Below are 17,212 nucleotides of genomic sequence, written 5' to 3'. Positions count from 1 at the left end.
CTGACCGCCTTCCCCTGGCTCTCCATTCTGCTGGTGTCTCTGGGCAGATTTTGGATCTGCCAAACCTCTCTGATCACATGTGCTGCTTATTAAGATAAATTTCCTTGTATATCTGAATTCTGTTTTACTTATCTAAAGACACTAACAGAGCGGGTGGAGAGGCCAGAGCTATGTCCAACACCTTACTCTTAATTTTAAAAAGTTCATCTACTTTTTAATTTCAGGCATTTCCGTATTCACTGTGTTCTCCCTTGGTCTGTAGACACTTACCAATAAAAAAAATTAAATAATCATTGCAAGATAATTCAGCAAGTGATTAAGCATTTTCTGTACATATTAATATCAGTATTTTGAAAGCTTGAATTTCACATTCCTATATCACCATTTTAAATAATATTCATATTATCCCCCAGAATTTCCACCACTGCTGTTTATAATTTTTAAGATTAACTCTTTCAGGAAGTGAGAGTGGTACCTTAAATATATTTTCAGAATAAGAAAAAACAAGATTAGTTTCAGTAAAATGAGTGTGGAGTATTAAATCAGAATTAAATCACTGCCTCTAAAACTGTGCACCAAGCAAAGCAAGCAAATGTATTGGCAACAGCTCAGCCAAGTTAAAACATTGGCAAATCACCCTTATGATCAGAGTTAAACAGCTTGGAAAAGCAACTCAGTGCATGAGATACAACTGGGTTATGATGGAGGAAATGGAGACGGCTGTTCTTTAACTCAGCTGAATGTAGACTTGAGCAAAGCTACGCAGAAATTGAAATTTCACCCACATCCAGCGAAGTATTTCCTAGCTGGGAACACTGTTGGCTTGGTTGTGTGTGTTTGTGTGTGTGTGTGTGTGTGTGTGCGCACATGCATGGGGATGTGCATGCACATGAGTGAGCACGCTTGTAGGAGTTAAATGTTGATACCGACTGTCTTTCTCAGTTGCTTTCCACCTTATTTTTTAGACGGGGCCTCAGTGTTCCTAGAGCTTGTGCCTTGTGCATCCAGCTAGATTGACTCAGCTAGACTGGCAGACCGGTGAGCTCCAGGAATCCTCCTGTCTCTCCGTCCCCAGAGCAGGCATTATAGGCACATGCTCTCACACCTAGATCCCTTCTCATGCGGGTGCTGGGAGTCATTTTGGGGTGCTCATGCTTATATGCAGGCACTTACCTGTTGAGCCATCTTCCCACTCCTATGTTGCCATGGCTGTCTAGGGTGTTCTAGAACGTGTTTCTGTCCACCCACTTTTCACACTTGAGTGCTCTGGTGATGACATTCCAATCCATGAGAGAATTCATGTTACTCCCATGATTCTGAGGCCAACTGATTAGCAGCCTAAATTCTGTTGGCTCGTTGATGTAAACTTCTAGCTAGTGATTAGGATCTGAGCATCATTAAGAAGGAGGAGACATTTTCCTCATTTAAAAAGTAATTTTGACTTTTTGACATTCTCAAATTGAATAAAAATGAATTAAAAGCAAACATTAATACTGAATGTAAGTAGAAATTGGAAACATAACTCACTTGGGAGGGAAAGAAAGATTTAAACCAACTGTGGATACAGCCAACATCCTTACAATAAAATGTATTTGAGCTGCTGTGGAGAGGAATGGTCTGCCCAGGGAATTTAAACTGAAGTTTCCTCCCACTGTAAACTATTAGAAAGATGGGAAGCTAGGTGTGGGGAGGTGGCGCGTTTGGGAGGTGATCCACGTTACATACGGTTTTAGAGTAGAGCTTCTATGATAAAGTCTTAGCAGATTTATCAAAGGAAAGAGGGAACCAGACAGACATGTGTACGCATGCGTGTACCCTGCTTCCCTTCTGCAGTCCTCCAGGATAAAGGCCGTCACCATTTGTGTACCCCAACCTCTCGCTTTCAGAAACACTAGCCACAGTGAACCTTCTTTCTGTATAACTCACCCGAACTGTAGGCTGCAAACATTGGCAACAGAATATGTAATTATTCAGCTACCAAAATGATTGCCAAGAAAACTCAATTTTTACTCTAGTGTAGGTAGAAATTATGACACAATTATGTTCAAAATATTGTTATATATTTTAGAATCATATATATGGGTATTTAAATGTTTAAGGAAACCACCCAGTTACTACAGAAGAAGTGAGATAAAATATAAAGGTGGTAGGTGAAGGGCAGCTTTTGGGTACTGGTTATCTTATTTATCTATATATTTCCTGAAACAACACCCAAGACCATCAGCACACCTAGTACCAAATGTTGCTTATAATTGACACACTTTGCTGAAAGAAATCAAAGCACTGCGGGAAATAACTGATGACACATGGACCAGGTATGAGGTCCAGGGTGAGCCCAAAATGCCCTGTCTACTGAAAACTAAGAAGTGGTTAAAAACCAAAAGTGACCCGTTAAAGGACACACAGAAGCCCAGTGATAGCCTGAGATGGCCAACAAACATCCTAAAACAAGCAGAAGATAAGAATGCGTTTTGACTTAAAAGAAAACAAACAAACAACAAAAAAGAAGGAGGCCTTGCAGGAGGTTGTGGAAGGAGAATTTCTCTGAGTACCAGTACAGTCTAAGTCTGAGCCAGATAGTGAATTAAAGGCTAACCTGGGCTGCAAAATGAGAGCCTAGCTCTAGACCCACACACAAGCACACATACTGTAATAGAAGATAATGTCAATACATGACAAACAGAAGAAATACAAGCAGCTGATGTTAAGAGAGAAAGAGATAGCTTCATAAAGAAATTGCCAATTAAAATAAAAAAGAAATAGATAAAAATCACTTTTTTAGGATCCAGTGTAAATAATTAAGACAGAATAGCGATGTGCAATAAAAGAATAAGATAAGTTGACATTCAGGATCTTTAACTGTTTCTAAATATCTCTATATATTGTTCATTATCTTAAAATTAGAATGTGTGTAAACTGATAGAGATATTGAGTCACCCTCACTTTCTGCTATTGAACTTTGTATTTCAGTGGTGATATTTCATGCCACCTAATCAAACAGAACTGGAAAAATACAATATTAACCATATTTTTTTTCTTGCCAACATATTTACCTATTTTGTCTTTTCATGAGTGAAAAACCCAGGCAAGTTGAGCTATAGGCCGTGGTACAAGTCAGTGTCTTGAACCCTGGGTAAAGTAAATTGGTGGAATGGAAGCAATCTCACAACAGCAGATGTAGTCTGAGATCCTTGATGAGACTAGATTTTGAAAATAAATGACTCTAAAAGCCTTCCACTAGGGCAACTGCAATATGTTGAATATGAACTGTATATGAGCTTTATTACTGTATTAATATGAGGTACTTGTATGGTGAAGGTAATGTGCTTATGTCAGAAAGGTTTTAGTTCTTAGATACATTTTGAAGTATATAGGTATAAATGCCACAGGATATTAGTAACTTTCAAAAGAGAACAAACATAATGTATATACTGATATGTGTACAGAGAAGTATAATGTGAAGGGGTTAAGTCAGCCCCCTTTAGAGGGCGGGGTTTGCCTCAGGCGAATGCCTGCCAATAAATGGTGCGCGGAGAGGCGGCTCGCCCCTTTTTTTCCTCCCTACCTGTACTACGCTGGAACTTTGGTTCTGTAAGTTTAACATTAAAGTGTTAAATATTCCTTGATATCTGCATTGCCTTTATTTTGTGCGGGTACATTTGGCGCCCAACGTGGGGCTTTGCCGAGAACGGGCCCCGAATCGGAGTCTCTTGCACCCCGGGCCGCTGCAGCGGTCTCTCTGGGCGCGCGCTGAAACAGCTGAGATTCTGAGCGACTCGATTTTCCCTGCTGCTTGCTAGAGTATCAAGCAGTGGGTTTGAAATCGACAGAGCCTTTTTAACAGCGCCTAAGTCTCTGTTCCGAGCCGCCTCTCCTTTGGACGCATAAACTTTTTTTTTTTTTCTAGACAGGGTTTCTCTGTAGCTACGGAGCCTGTCCTGGAACTAGCTCTTGTAGACCAGGCTGGCCTCGAACTCACAAAGATCCGCCTGTCTCTGCCTCCCGAGTGCTGGGATTAAAGGTGTGCGCCACCACCGCCGATGCTGATGTGTGTGCAGACAAGTCTAATGTATCTGCTGATGTGTACATGAACAAGTACAATGTATAAGTTGATATGTATGTAGAGAAGTATAATGTATATGCTGATGTGTGTGCAGACAAGAATAATGTATACATTGGTGTGTGTGCAGACAAGTTTAATGTATATGTTGATGTGTATGCAAACAAGTATAATGTATAAGTTGATATGTTTGTAGACAAGTATAATGTATATACTGATGTGCAGACAAGTATAATGTATATGTTGATGTGTGTGCAGAGATTAGTGAGAGTGAATTACTGCGGCAAAGTACAGGTGGCATGATGTTTGCTCCAATGATGCTGAGCAAGAAACCTCTGTATTTCTTTAAGGTGTTCTGGAATATCACAAAAAAATTTTCAATATTAAACAGTATTAAATGACAACTGGCTTTGTGTTATAGAGCCAATTTTGTGCTTATTTTAAGTCTTATTTTCAGAATGATTAGAAGGAAAGACACCGTTCCTAAGTCCCCAGGGCTTCTTGCTCTCCCTTGAGCTGATCCCATCTATATTTGTTATGGTTTCTTTTTGGTCTCTTTTCTCCCAGCAGAGCTCTGCTCACCTCTACAAATGCTGTTTTGCTTCCAGTCAGCCATGATCTTGGTGTTTTCTCTCTACTAGTCTTCCACTTCGTTTGCCCTGACAGCAGTCTCCACCCAGAATCACACCTGAACTCTGATTGCTCATCCAGCAATGGAACAATGCTTTTGAGATATAAATGTGTATTTGTGCCTCTATGACTGTTTTATGAGGGTCTCTCTCAGGCAATAGCTCTAGAGAACGTCTGAGACTATAGACTGGATTTGTGTTTCCTTGATCTGTGTAAACAGACTGTTGAGGGTGGAGGTTAATGTCGGAGTCAGCCCAGTACTGAAGCCAGGTTCCAATGCATTGTATGTATATGACTTTCTAAACTTCTCTAAACTTAGCTTCCTGTTCTAGAAAATTAAAACCATAATTCCCTCAAATGACTGTTGGGAAGGTTCAGGTTCTGATAGCTGTGAAGCCCCTAGGAAAATGTCTCTGAGTGTTCTTTGTTTTCAGTCATAGTCTTTCCATGACACGTCAGAGACCTGAATCAATTGAGCTTTTCAAGCTATTTATAATGGTCAATATAAAATGATATCTATGTTTCGTCTCTGTGTTTTCCCTGAATTCAGGTTTCTCTGGGACTTCTGCATGCTCATGCCACACATATCTTGTGGCCTCCAGAGCGCTGGCAGAGACTGGAATCTGTGCTTCCTCCAGAGCGCTTCCCAATCCATAGCAATGATGAGTGACCGCGTGGGAGGCCCATCATAGGAGGAGCTGCAGACACCAGAAGCATCCTACCCAAGAGATTCTCCAATGATGCTGAGCAAGAGACCTCTGTATTTCTTTAAGGTGGTCTGGAATTTCACAAAAAAAAAAATGTTCAATATTAAACAGTATTAAATGACAACTGGCTTTGTGTTGTATTTAATTCCATATTGTTTATCATGAAAAATATGCAGGCCTTGGAGAACATGAAAGCATTCTACCTGTGCGTATTAACGGAATTAAACTGGAAAATGTGCATAGTTATAGATGAGATCTTTCCTTGAAGCCTGCTGCTAAAATATTTTTAAAATTAATGTGCATTGAAGATGATTTGTCTTTTAATGTTAAGACAGAACAGGGGAAACCACATATTATGCATATAAGGATAGTGATTGTGTTGTAATTGATGGTATCCTCAGAACAGTGACGGCCAGCTAGGAAGCCCAGGAACTGTGTGTGATGTCAAATAAAACAGTGATTTGTACTGATCTCATTTGGGGTGTTTAATTATCAGTTAACCAAACATCCACTAATGAAAAACGTTTTATCTCTTATCCAAGACAGAAATTAAAGTAATGGCAAAAAAGTTCTGTCAATACTTGACAAAAACCCGAGTGTTTTTTATTGGCCCTTTTTAATATAAAACTTCTGAGCAATCCCATGCCTGTTCACAATGATGAATAAGTTCATTGGTTCAGCATTTTATCACATTGGGCAGAAAGTTCTAACTGAAATGGAAAATAATCAAATCCAGATTAATAAAGTTTGTTTTTTTTAACCCAGGTGATCTCCCAGCATCTAACGCTCTAATACTGAAGTCAGGTTTAATAGTGAAATGACAGCGTCTGTCACCTGTCTAAACAAGGACACACTCCCTGCAGAGGAGGCAATAACCTTAATTAAACACCCTTGCTTACCTTTGGTGAAGGGTTTGCAATGATAAGAGCAAGACTTAAGTCCACTTTCTACTGTTCACCAGGTTGCTTTTTATTCTATTTCATCTTGCAAATGTAGATTCTAGTTCACTGTGGTAGAACAGTCATAGGAGAATATGCGTTTATCTAGCCTTCTGAGAGTTGATTCAACAAACATCGAGCTCTTACATGCTTGGCTGGTCAGAATTATATTTAACTTTTATATTACGTTCATTTGATGAATTGTTGTTCTGTGATCATTTTATATATGTTTGCAACACATTCTCCCACATCTGTTCTTTCTCCTCACCCTAACCAGTTGCTTTGTGTTGGGAGCTGTGAACCCCCAGATCCTGAATGTCTTGTAAACAACTTGTTTTCCTCTGCTCTGAGACAGCCTGCAGTTGCTCTGAGCATGAGACCCTCAGGAGTTTCTGATGGCAGGGGAGTGGTTTCTGGTGGGTTTGGCTGGGGAGTGGCTATCAGTTAAGTATCTCTATATAAGTGGTTCTGGTACATGATAGGGGGCATTCCTGTTTCAGGGATGACCTGTGTCTCTCTCTGTCTGTGAGTCTTTGTGTGTTTCAATCTCCAGTTCCTTGCCTGGTCCACGAACTGTATGGCAGTGCAAAGAGCATAGACGGGTGTGATGTGCCGCAGCTTTGTTTTCGGTGAGCATTTGGTTTAACCAGGGCCATCTGTGTGAGCATTGTGTCAGAACTAGCCACTGACTGCAAGTGGACTCACTAGTGGGTCTACAGCTAAAGGCAATGGCTCCCCTTCTTTCTGAAATTTGCGACAGTGAGAGGTACCATAAACCCCTTCTCCATCCGTGCCTGACTATCAGCAAAGCCATGAAATTGTTCTTATATGCAGAACTGCCAAAAATCTTTCAGTGAATCATTAGTCCCTCAATCCCGTTGATTCTCTTTCCCAGTCTGAAATTTTCACTCTTACTTTGATTCGTACTTGACCAAATATTGCTCTTCTGAGTTTTGAGCCCCCCATGACAAAATATATCTCTTGGAATTAAATGTAAAATATTTAATATATATTGTATTAAAACTTGAGTTCCTAGCAAATAGGAACTCTGAAGACTGAAGATTATAGAATTGACATTTGAAGAGAGATTACTGACATGAGGGTAGGATCAGAAGGAAGTGGAGAGGGCACTGGGAAAGTGGCTGCCTATCACTGGCACGTAAGAAGTCAATGTTTTAACAGTTTAAAGAGTCAGGGATCAGCCTTGTTACCTGTGTCATTCTTCAAGCTGTTAACTCAAGGTTGCCAGTCATCAGAGAAGAGAAGAGGTAAGGGCTCTTTCTGTTCAGTTTGGCATTCTCTAGCTGCATGGCACATCACCAGCGGTCAATACCTAGTGCCCATTAAGCAGCTGGGCTGAAGACTTACTTTTTCTGGAAGGCAGAGGTAATCGCTGCACCACCTAACTTTATCTGTATGTATATTCATGACCTTACCAATCAGTTGGTACTAATAAGCATATATCCATTTCCTCTCCTTCTGTGCTGGGAAGCAGTGTAGTTTATACAAGACTGTATATAGTTCAATTTGGTGATGTGGTTATTTATGATAAACAATAAAATTCTGTCAGATCAATATGTCTGTATTCAACTTGGCAACTCAAGATGGATGAAATGGATGAATGGAAGTTCTCTGAGTCTACTGGTGGAAAGAGGAGGAATTATAAAGAAACAAAAAACGTGCCACGCAGCTTAACAAAGGTGTGGAACCCTGAATAGGTGGTGGGGTGGGCCTCTGGGAGTGGTAGAAAGGACTCGAAAATGAGTGTTTCTGCTTGGGAGAAGGAGAGGCAGATGGGGGACCTTTCCAGGGGTGGCACCTTGGATTTAGCCTTTATGAGCTGAATAGATGTCCCCCTAGGAATTATAAATGCGCTTGATACAAAATTATTTCAGCTGCTCAAATCGTTTCCAGCAATGTGTAATTAACTGTCTGGGGGATGTACATTGAGTGTTACAAATTAAATTTCCAGCATAGAAATTGAGGTTGTGCTGCAAAAAAAAAATTAGACCAGCAATTGTTTTTTCCAGCTTTTTTTAAGTCATAGCAGAATTTTACCAAATATTCTCTAGAAATGTACTGGATGTAGAGATACTTTTAAATTTTGATCAATATTAAGCTACCAAATTAGCATGTTCCTGTTTGCCTTCCATATACATTCTAAGCTCATATGTTCATGAAAAAATAGTAAGTAAATAAAAATTTTAAATGGAGCTAAAGAGCTAGAACTTCACTGGTATACTTTTTCAGTAGGGCAGGGTAAAAGGAGATTGGACTTTTGAAGAGGAACCTGAAAATATTGTAGTATCATCACCATTAACTATATGGCAATGTCTAATCCCCAAATGTTTCATTATCTAGTCTACTATAAGCACAAACAGAATCATCCTGGCTCATACTCATCTATTGTACTGGTGGTGATCCCATTATGGCATCAGCCAGGTCTCTGTCTACAGGAGTGGCCACCCTGTTGTGACTTTCTAGCCTTGAAGCACTCACAGGGCCATGAGACACCATCCTTCAGTCCTTGCCAATGTTCCCTTCCTCTCACTCACATTGGTATTACTCCTAGGGCCTTGCTCATATTAGGCAAGCACTCCGTTATTTATCACCCCCTTTTTAATGTTTATGAATATGTATTACCAATCAAAATAGAGGAAACTTAATTAGTTTCCCAGGTAGGCCTTGAACTTGCCATTCCCCTGCCTGAGCTTTCACAGTTGTTAAAATGAAAGCCTCAGTATATATATTTTTTGAAACATGTTTTAGGACAGTGCCCTGGTTTATTGAACAAAGATACTTCCTGCCAGTCCTGGGAACCCGAGCAACCCCTGGGATCTACATGGTAGAAGAGAAGCAGTCCTCCTAAGCTGTCCTGTAGTTTTTGGTAATGTACCATGGCACAAGCATGCCAACACACCACACACACAACAAATAGATAAATTTGGTTTTAATTTTTTTTAAAAAAAGGTTATTTTCTCTAGAGTCAGAATTCTAACTTAGCACTTACTTTTCTGAAGAGAGCAGTCCTGCCCTCTGACTTTGTTTCTTTGAGAATCACTCCACTTCCTCCGTTGGTGATGACAATTATATTCTAGGTAGGATTTTCTTTCTGTCCTAACAGCTGTTTGTTGATTTTCCTGAGGTTCTAAATTGATGTTTTGTACAAAATTTGTGAGTTTTTTCAGCAGCCTTTTTTCAACATATCTTCATCCTTTTTTTCCTCTGAGGTTTTTTGCTAGGCATTTGTTAACTTATGGATGCATTACACAGATTAAATTGGATCAATTTCTTTCTTAAATATTTGGGTCAGATGATTAATATTGTTATTTAAAGTTAATTAATTATTCCTTTCCATTTTTATATCACTATTCAGTGAATTTATCATTTCAGATCTAGAATTTTGGTTTTAGCTATTTTCATGTCTGACTTCAGATATTTATTTATTTCTCATTTTTCTCTCCGCTTCAACCCATGTATTTTTCCTGCTGTATTTTCTAATTTGTTAATTATCTGTTCACTTGTGTCTAAATTTTTATTAAATCATTCATTAAATTTCTAATTTCAATCACTATTATCTGCCTGTCTTAGGATTTTCAATTGATCTTTTTCAGGTATTTGCATGATCATGGCAATATTTGAAAATCTCATATGCCTGTTTTGTTGTCCTTTTTTAATTTGGGAATTTGTGAATTTCTTATGTTTTTCATATACTCATGTATTTAAATTCAAATTTTAAAAATACCTATTTAAAATTTTCAGATACAATTTGAGGCTACTCAGAATAAAAATTAGAAACAATTCCATAAATATTAATTTCTATTTTAATCACTCTAAGGATGTAAGTTGTTGAGGATCGTGTTCTATACTATTTCCTCAGGGTCTCTTCATTTTAAAGATTTATTTTACTTTATGTGAATGAGTGTTTTCCTACAGTCATCTCATGCATTCTTAGTACTCACGGAGACCAGGAGAGAGTGGTAGATCCCTGGAAACTAGAGATACACACAGTTGTGGTTCACCATGTAGGTGCTGGGAACTGAACCTCGATCCTCAGCAAGAACAGCAAGTGACCTGCTCTGCTGAGCCTCAGACCTTCCTCATCACTATATACAAATTATTCATCCATTTTCGAGCCTTCCAGATTTCTTCTCAGCTTTTCAACAATTCAGCTGGCATTGGCAAATACTTTTAAAGATGAAACAGGTCAAATACAATGTGAACATTTTGATTTCTCCTGTTTCTTGATTATATAAGTGCTCACCTTAAGTCATTGCCCACATTCTAGTTCTGGCTGATAGAAAAGTTATTCTAAAGAAAGTTCTCTGCTCTAGTAAGATCTAAAATATTCATATGGGCAGTAAAGGTAAATATGTTGGCATGGCATCAACTCCTAGAATTTTAAAATTCAGAACAATATTTTAGAATCTTATCTTGATCATATATCATTTGTTTATAAGATTATAAAAACAAGTTTACATATAATTTAATGCTAAATTACTAAGAGTTCTCATATATTATATCTTGTCATATAATGCAAAAATCATATGTATTATGATTTTGGTTTATGTAAAATCAGATCAAATAGCCATTCACCTAATACACATGTCATTGCCACTTAAGCATCAAAAATTTACCAGGAGAGAGTTAGAATCACTTGGGCAAATATCAAGAAACATAAAACCATCTGAATTATGTGGTAAATGCTAATTCATATATGACACTCCTTCTATGATAACTCCTTTAGTTTCTGGAGTGGACATGAAGAGACAGTTCAGAGAAAGGAGTGGAATTCGCTTTGTGCCTATTCATTTTCAAGTTCTGATTGGAACATTCCTTTTCCTAATCCACGAGTTATTTTCTATAAAAGACGATGGAAATGAAACATAAGTAGTGGCAGTCTCTTTACGCATTGGAAATTTAACCCCCAAACGCACATATTAATAGTAATTGGAGGTAATTGGTTCAACAGTGAATAAATAGCTTAGTGGATTACTACGTTAAAGAGTTAATGTAGCCATGACTTTGTTTAAAAGGTGAGCACTCCCTGGCAGGCTTACTCTGCCTTGCCATGATATATTCTCTACAAGGTCACATGCATCAAAAATGCCTTTAACACAGTATGTGTCATGTGCTCAGACTCCAGGGATGGCCAGGAAAATGAACAGTTTTTATATGTTACTTAATCCCAGGTATGCATTAATAACAGTATAGTATGGGCAAAAACAAATACCATTTCCCATCAGAAAAGTCTTACCATAGAGTTTCCTGTTTCATTCTTTTTCTGATCTTTCAAGGAAAATGAATTTGTACCCTTATATCCAAATGAAAAATATTATGAACAATAGTTTATACAGGTGCCAACAAAGTTTTTTGTATTTTTTATATATATTCAACATCAAATGTCTAGTAATTTTGATAAGTGAATATATATAAATTGAGAGAAGTCACAGACAATCTATTGATTTTTTTAAAAAATAAATGTTAACTTTAAGATGAGTCGGATAGCAATCCTGGAAATTTTATATCAATATCTTCCCAGAACTCCTTGCAAATATAATCTATATCAATGCACATGTATTCCTAGGGGACTTTCAAAGAGAAGCAGATTTCTCTTCCTGTTTGTTTTACACAATAAGCCATTGTACTTGCTTTGTCCTGCTTTCCCAGTCTCTGTTTCTCTTCTTTAGCCAATGTTTGATCACAAGTGGTTATCATATTATATTCACATAAATTGTTCCTGAACAATCTTATGGTTCAACACATTAACCTGTTGGAGAGGACAGCTTGTTCGTCCTGGCCTCCCAGAACAAAATTAATCACACAGAAACCATAGTATTTAAATCCCTTATTGGTCAATTAGCTCTAGCTTCTCATTGGCTAAGTCTTACATATTAATTTACCCATTTCTATTAATCTGTGTACTGCCACATGGCTGTGGCTTACTGGATAAAGTTCCGCTGTCCATCTCTGGCAAGGATACGTGGCTTCTCTCTGATTCCACCTCTTTTCTCCCAGCATTCAGTTTAGTCTTCCCTGCCTACCTAAGTTCTGCCCTATCAATAGGCCCAGAGAAGCTACTTTATTAACCAATGGTATTCACAGCAGACAGAGGGGAATTTCACATCATCTCCCCTTTTCTGTTTAAATAAAATGGAAGGTTTTAATTTTAACATAGTAAAGTTACATATAACAAAACAGGTATCAAGCAAGAATTATACTTACAATATTTATATCTACTTTATCTTTTATCATAACTAAGGAAAACTGTAACTATAAATTCTTCAACTCCATCAAAGACTCCAGAAAGATATAATATTACCTAAGTAAACAGGAAGTGCATTGTAAGCAACTTCCAAAACTCTAGAATTGACAGACATCTCACTTCCTGGACAGTCACCCAAAGTTCTTCTGTATCATTGGGGCATCCATCTTCAGCCTACAAACCCATAGTATCTAGAAGACTTTTCCACAAAGCAGAAAACTTCAAAGGCAGTTCTATATATATTGGCAGTTTGTCAGTCATTTTTTTCTGTGTCCTGTAGTATGTCTGGCAGTCTCTTTTGTGTAGCAGGAATCCTGAAGGAACATCTCACATTTAGGCAAGTTCAGCAGTCATTTCTCTGTGGATCCTGCATGTTCAGTTCATCAGACAGCACTGCCTCCTTGCCTTACCCAGCCCAGCATGGTGGAGCTTCTTGCCTCCTCTAAGAGGCATGCACAATTCCCCATCTCTAGTCACAAAGCTGGTCCATGTTGCCACCAAGCAAGCCATAGCACATTGCTCACAAACCCCGTTCAAATACTTGGCTTCCTGAAAGAGCCAGAGGTTGCACTGGCAGCATGGCCCAGAAAGCTAGCATTCCAAAATGGCCACGGCTTTTTTTTCTGCTACCACTGATTCAGGAAAACCTCTATTAAGGGAGCCGTAGCATGCCACCAGCAAGCAAAGCCCACTTGGGAAAAAATGCAGCTAAACTTTGTTTTTTAGTGTCTAGAATTCCTTTTCAAGCCCTCTCAGTTTTTATGTGGATTCAGTCTACCACTTTGGTGCAAATTTGTGCTAAGGAGGTAGCTACTTGTTGGTTCCTGCTGCCCAGAACTGAAATAATCAAACAGAAACTATATTATTTAAATCACTGCTTTCTCCTATTAGCTCTAGCTTCTTATTGGCTAACTCTTAAATATTAATTTAACCCATCTTTATTAATCTGTGTATCACACATGGCTATGGCTTACCTGATAAAGTTCCAGTCTCTGGTGAAGCTACATGGCTTCTCTCTACTCTATCTCCTTTGTCTTAGCATTCTGGTTAGTCTTCCCCACCTACCTAAGTTCTGCCCTATTAATAGGCCCAAAACATCTTCTTTATAAACCAATGATATTCACAGCATGCAGATAGAAATCCCACATCATTAACCCTTTATTTATTTGTTTGTTTTGAATTTTAAAATATAAAGTCTTGCATGGACTGAAACCCATGAAGAATCCATGAAGAAACTGTTGACAGGGTTGTAATTAAAAGAATGGATTTCTCTCTACATTTACCAAATCTCTACACTTCAGTGTCTCCTTTCAACAACAAAAGGTGTTTTACATCTTCTCCATACTTGAAATAATATTTGGAGATGTAGGACTAAACCCACTTCTTACTATGTTATGTAGATGGGAGTAGGCATTAATTTTTATTAAATTTAATTTTTATATTGTTTTAAAAATAAGATCATTTAGATGATTATTCAGATGCTCTTACTTTAAAATTTTCTAAATGAGACCAAGTTGCTGAAATTATATGTTGACTTTGCGTATGTTAAATAAACAAAGTCATTTAAATATTTTGAGCTTCTCAATTTGAAGTTTTGTCTTGTCAATCTAATCTTCCTTAGAGACTAGTGCTGTGGTATGCTGAAGTGTTGCTTTCTCTAACATGGAATTCTCTTCTACTCATCCAATCCCTTTAAATTCCTTCAAAATTTCCTTTGCAGTGGAAAACAGTGGGGAGTTGGGTCCCTAATGCCTAATTCTTCAGAAGAGAATGTTCCTAGGTAGTGGCAATGGCCATAGAGCAGATCTGGTCAATATCATTCTGAAGATGATAAGGATGATATAATGACCACAATCAATACTGATTACTTCTCACCTATCAGACCACGCACACACACACACACACACACACACACACACACACACACACACACACACACTTACTTGGCAAGGCTGAAGCTCTACGGTAAATTATTTGACCAGAGTAGTACTGAGGTGTGCTAGCGTGAATCATTAGATAGGAGCCAGGTGTCAATCCAGTTCTAGATGCTCTGACTAGAACCACTCATGATCTCCTGGGAGTCATTTCCTAATAATCCTGGCTTGTTATTTAACTCAACGGCTGCTTGACACAGAAATGAGAGTCCTCTCTCTCTTGAGGATTTTAGGAGCTGAATTTTTCATTCTTTAGAATGAGTCCCCCTGGGAGACAGATTTTTCTAGAAAGTATATGACATATGCAGTTTTAGGGAATCATTTTTTTGAAATTCTGTATCATTTAAAATGTTTATCTTCCTAATTCCCTCAAAGAAGAAAACCATGCCTTACCAGTGGCCAACACTGATAGGATACATTCCCTCACACTAGAAAATTCATGGGCTAGACAAATTTTAAATAAAAATTGTTGTGTTGAGAAAGGAAATGACACTAATAACTAGGTGTAGATCTTTTGCAAGTGTAGATATTTCTAATTCTATGCCTTCAACAAATAATTGGGTTGTCAGTTGATAAATCATAATGTGCCATTTTACCTATAACTTAGGTATTCAGATACTTGAACTTCTTCCTCCTTAAAAATCAACCCAATTTTTTATTTACACAAAATTCCTTAATCTTTACACATATGTAAATTAGAAAAATAAAAATAAAATTGTCTCATTTTACAACAAATACTATCTGACTATAGATCTATGGAAATAAAATCACCCATAGCTCATTAAAAGATGCATTTCTAACAATGTACTTTTGAAATGTAATGTTTTTTCATTAAAATTTATAAGCCATTATTTGGTTCAAACATTTCTTAGAGTAAATAAGCTGATCCTGAGCCCATGGCTATGGGAAAGCACACGCACACTTTTCCATGTAAACAAACTTTTCTCTGTATTTACTAAAACTTACTGGCAGGAAAAACATTCCATGGACTCTCCAGCCTCTAGCTGTTCTGTACTTTAATTAGAAGAAAGGTCACTTGAAGAGCATTGCAGGAACTTGGTGAAAAGAAGATATGAGGTTTGATTGCCATTTTGATATTACTTCATTTTTACCATGTTAGTCCAATAGCTGCCATGAGCAAACCACTAACATTGTCTTCGTCAGTCAGCACCATTTCCACACAGATGTTAGGAGAAGCCACATACAGTAGTAAGAATATGTGTTCTTTTCTCTGTCTATCACCTAGCACCTTTGTGGGTTGACACCAAAAATATCCTTCAGCCCTAAAACTCCTAAAGTATTCTTGCTATTGCCGGTAACATTAATGAACTCATATTGCAAACTGTACCATTTGAACATTTCACACATCAGGTTCCTTTCCACCACTTGACATTGCTCCTGTTAGAATGCCCTCAAAAGCATATTACTGACACTGTGACATTGCAGGCAGAGAGACTCCACCAAAAGAGTTGGAAACTAAAATTAAAAGACTTGAGATCAAATTAACTTTGCCAAAATTAGCTACTGCGCTTCAGAAATAGCTATTACTTTCTTAAAGGCATTTTCTCTTTTATTATTGGAGATGCTATCTGAATCTCAGTACATTGAAAATATGTCCTTAGTAAGACTAAGAGAAAAAGCATTTTCTTAAAAATAAAATTCAGAAGAATAGTATTTTGTTTTACTTCACAAACTTGGTTTCAGAAATGACGTGCTTATTGTTTTTTTTGTTAAACTCGTGTAGTTATTTAGTGAGATTGTCTGGACAGAGTAAAATTGTGCCAGATGGCATTAATTAGACATGAGGAAATTATTCAAGGTTATTCAGTGTTAGTCAAGTCCACTACATTCAGGAAAGACTGAGCTCCGCTCGGTTCTGATAATATGAGGGAAAATGAGGGAAAGGGGTGCTGTGGAGGTCTGTGAACTTGATTAGGCCATTTGTGTTTGCTAACTGGTGCTTAGGGAAGCTAGATCCTACCATCCCAAAGAAGACAAGGGCTTTACCTTTGCTGAGGATGACATTTCAAAGGAATGGTTACTAGAAAAACATTCCTGGGCTGTAAAGTTGGTCAGATGCTAAGGAAAGATTAACAGCTCAAAGGGGCAGAGAAAGCATTTAATCTACAGTTTTTACAGTAATGCCCCAAGAAAAGGGAGGTCAGGGTCTGAAGGCGTAAGTCACAAACAATGCCACACCAATTTGGGATTATGATTAATAGGGTGATATTTATTTAAAGGGGAAAAAACTTACAGATCACTGTCCCAGGCAACAGCCCTCTACGCAACGCAACCAGGAGTCTAGTCGCCTAGTTGCCGGTGGAGCAGGAAGTGAAGAGAGAGAGGAGAGGGAAGTGGCTGCTTTTTTAAAGGGAGAGAGACCACACCCCAATGGGCTGGTATCTCAGCGGCTATTGGCTGGAGGAGTGGGAGGACCTCCCGCAACAAGGGTCTTCCCTTTATAATCAAAACGAAACCTGTCTGAAGTTTATTCCAGGTGAAGGTTAACCTTAAGACTGTCAGTCATAATGTCATAATGAAGTATGCTGAAAAAGCCCGATACATACATATATATACACAAATATGTATAAATAAAAGCACATGCATATCTATACACACATATATACATATGTATAATACACATATAGATACATATATAAATAAAAGCACACACATTT

The 17,212-nt window shown here is 38.0% G+C and overlaps 1 protein-coding gene across 4 annotated transcripts in view; it reads left to right on the top strand.

Annotated features, from left to right (window-relative positions):
• The window catches only part of Immp2l (inner mitochondrial membrane peptidase subunit 2), an 807,887-nt gene extending 797,977 nt beyond the window's left edge, over positions 1-9,910 (top strand). For all 4 annotated transcript variants that reach the window (XM_075948078.1, XM_075948081.1, XM_075948082.1 and 1 more), the window contains exon 7: positions 5,241-9,910. In XM_075948078.1, coding sequence (XP_075804193.1) covers positions 5,241-5,360 — 120 coding nt within the window. In that variant the 3' untranslated portion in view covers positions 5,361-9,910. The remainder of the gene's footprint in view (positions 1-5,240) is intronic.
• Positions 9,911-17,212: the final 7,302 nt, after the last annotated feature.

This window comes from Microtus pennsylvanicus, chromosome 14, assembly GCF_037038515.1.
Source record: "Microtus pennsylvanicus isolate mMicPen1 chromosome 14, mMicPen1.hap1, whole genome shotgun sequence".
In the NCBI taxonomy this organism is placed as follows: domain Eukaryota; kingdom Metazoa; phylum Chordata; class Mammalia; order Rodentia; family Cricetidae; genus Microtus; species Microtus pennsylvanicus.
This window is presented reverse-complemented; position numbering and strand designations above follow the sequence as displayed.